The following is a 1,205-nucleotide window of genomic DNA, read 5'->3' as shown; positions in this document are numbered from 1 at the left end:
CCACCACCCGCATCAACAATGCAGCCGACATCTCCGTTATTGTCATCTACTTTCTGGTTGTCTTGGCTGTGGGAGTTATTGTAAGTGTTGCAAACTGTCAACAAGTTGCATGATTTATTTACAATTTTGTAGCTATGAGTTGTAAATTTCTTTAAGAAATTGCCACAAAAATGTAAGCTGTTTTAGGTATAACAAACAGAATAAACAAATATTTTTGCACAATAATGAATCATAAAAGAGTGTCATGGCTAAACTAAACTGTATACTATTCCTGGTGTTCTGTGCTGCTCAGTGTATAAGGCGTTGAGCGATGTAAATGTCACACACAGTGATGTAGGTTCCAAAGCTCTATAGAACACTAACTTAGAGCTAAACTAGGTAATAAGCCTAGTTTAGCTTATTATTCTTTTGTTTAGTTTTGCAAAACAAAAGTTTATGTATTTCCTTGTCCTGTTGCAGGCCATGGTCCGCACCAATCGATCCACTGTGGGTGGCTTTTTCCTTGCAGGGAGGAGTATGGTGTGGTGGCCGGTGGGTATCTGACAACAAATAAACATTTTATAACTGATTAATTTTTTTAACAGTCTTGAGAACTATTACAGTTGTGATGGAAAAGAAGTACAATTTAAAAAAAAGTTAAATCTCCTTAACAGGGGTGACATATTGGTCGCATACAAGTTAGATTGGATTGGTTGGTTCCAAAGCTCTATTGGCCAATAGTAGACATAGAAGGCAGCTCTCCTCATTAACATAACGATGCAGCAGAAAAACAGCAAATGGAAAAACAGCAAGATGAAATACAGCGAGGAGAAAAGGGAGAAGCAAAAAAAGACAACGCAAAATATCTATTTTTCTTGACAAAAAGCATGTTTAGGGGAAATAAAAAATAAAATATATACATTACTTGACGGAAACTCATGTGTAAGGAAAAGGAAAAACTAAATATATATTTATGCTTTTATTTCTTATTAAAACATATTTATACTTTTATTTCTTATTATGTCGGTTTTGGTCCTTCATAGTAAATGGATGGGTGGGTTGGTGGGAGGATGGATGGGTGGATGGATGGATGGATGGATGGATGGATGGATGGATGGGTGGGTGGGTGGATGGATGGATGGATGGATGGATGGATGGATGGATGGATGGATGGGTGGATGGATGGATGGATGGATGGATGGATGGATGGATGGATGGATGGATGG

At 37.7% G+C, this 1,205-nt stretch overlaps 1 protein-coding gene across 1 annotated transcript in view; it reads left to right on the top strand.

The window, feature by feature from the left end:
* The first annotated feature begins 6 nt into the window (after positions 1-6).
* LOC103473671 (sodium/glucose cotransporter 1-like) overlaps positions 7-1,205 on the top strand; it is a 12,418-nt gene continuing 11,219 nt past the window's right edge. Inside the window, exons 1-2 of the mRNA XM_008424077.2 lie at positions 7-80; positions 460-531. Of these exons, the coding sequence (XP_008422299.1) occupies positions 463-531 (69 nt within the window). The 5' untranslated portion in view covers positions 7-80; positions 460-462. The remainder of the gene's footprint in view (positions 81-459; positions 532-1,205) is intronic.

Source organism: Poecilia reticulata, linkage group LG12, assembly GCF_000633615.1.
Source record: "Poecilia reticulata strain Guanapo linkage group LG12, Guppy_female_1.0+MT, whole genome shotgun sequence".
NCBI lineage: Eukaryota > Metazoa > Chordata > Actinopteri > Cyprinodontiformes > Poeciliidae > Poecilia > Poecilia reticulata.
The sequence above is the reverse complement of the archived record's forward strand: the minus strand, read 5'-3'. Positions and strand labels throughout refer to the sequence as shown.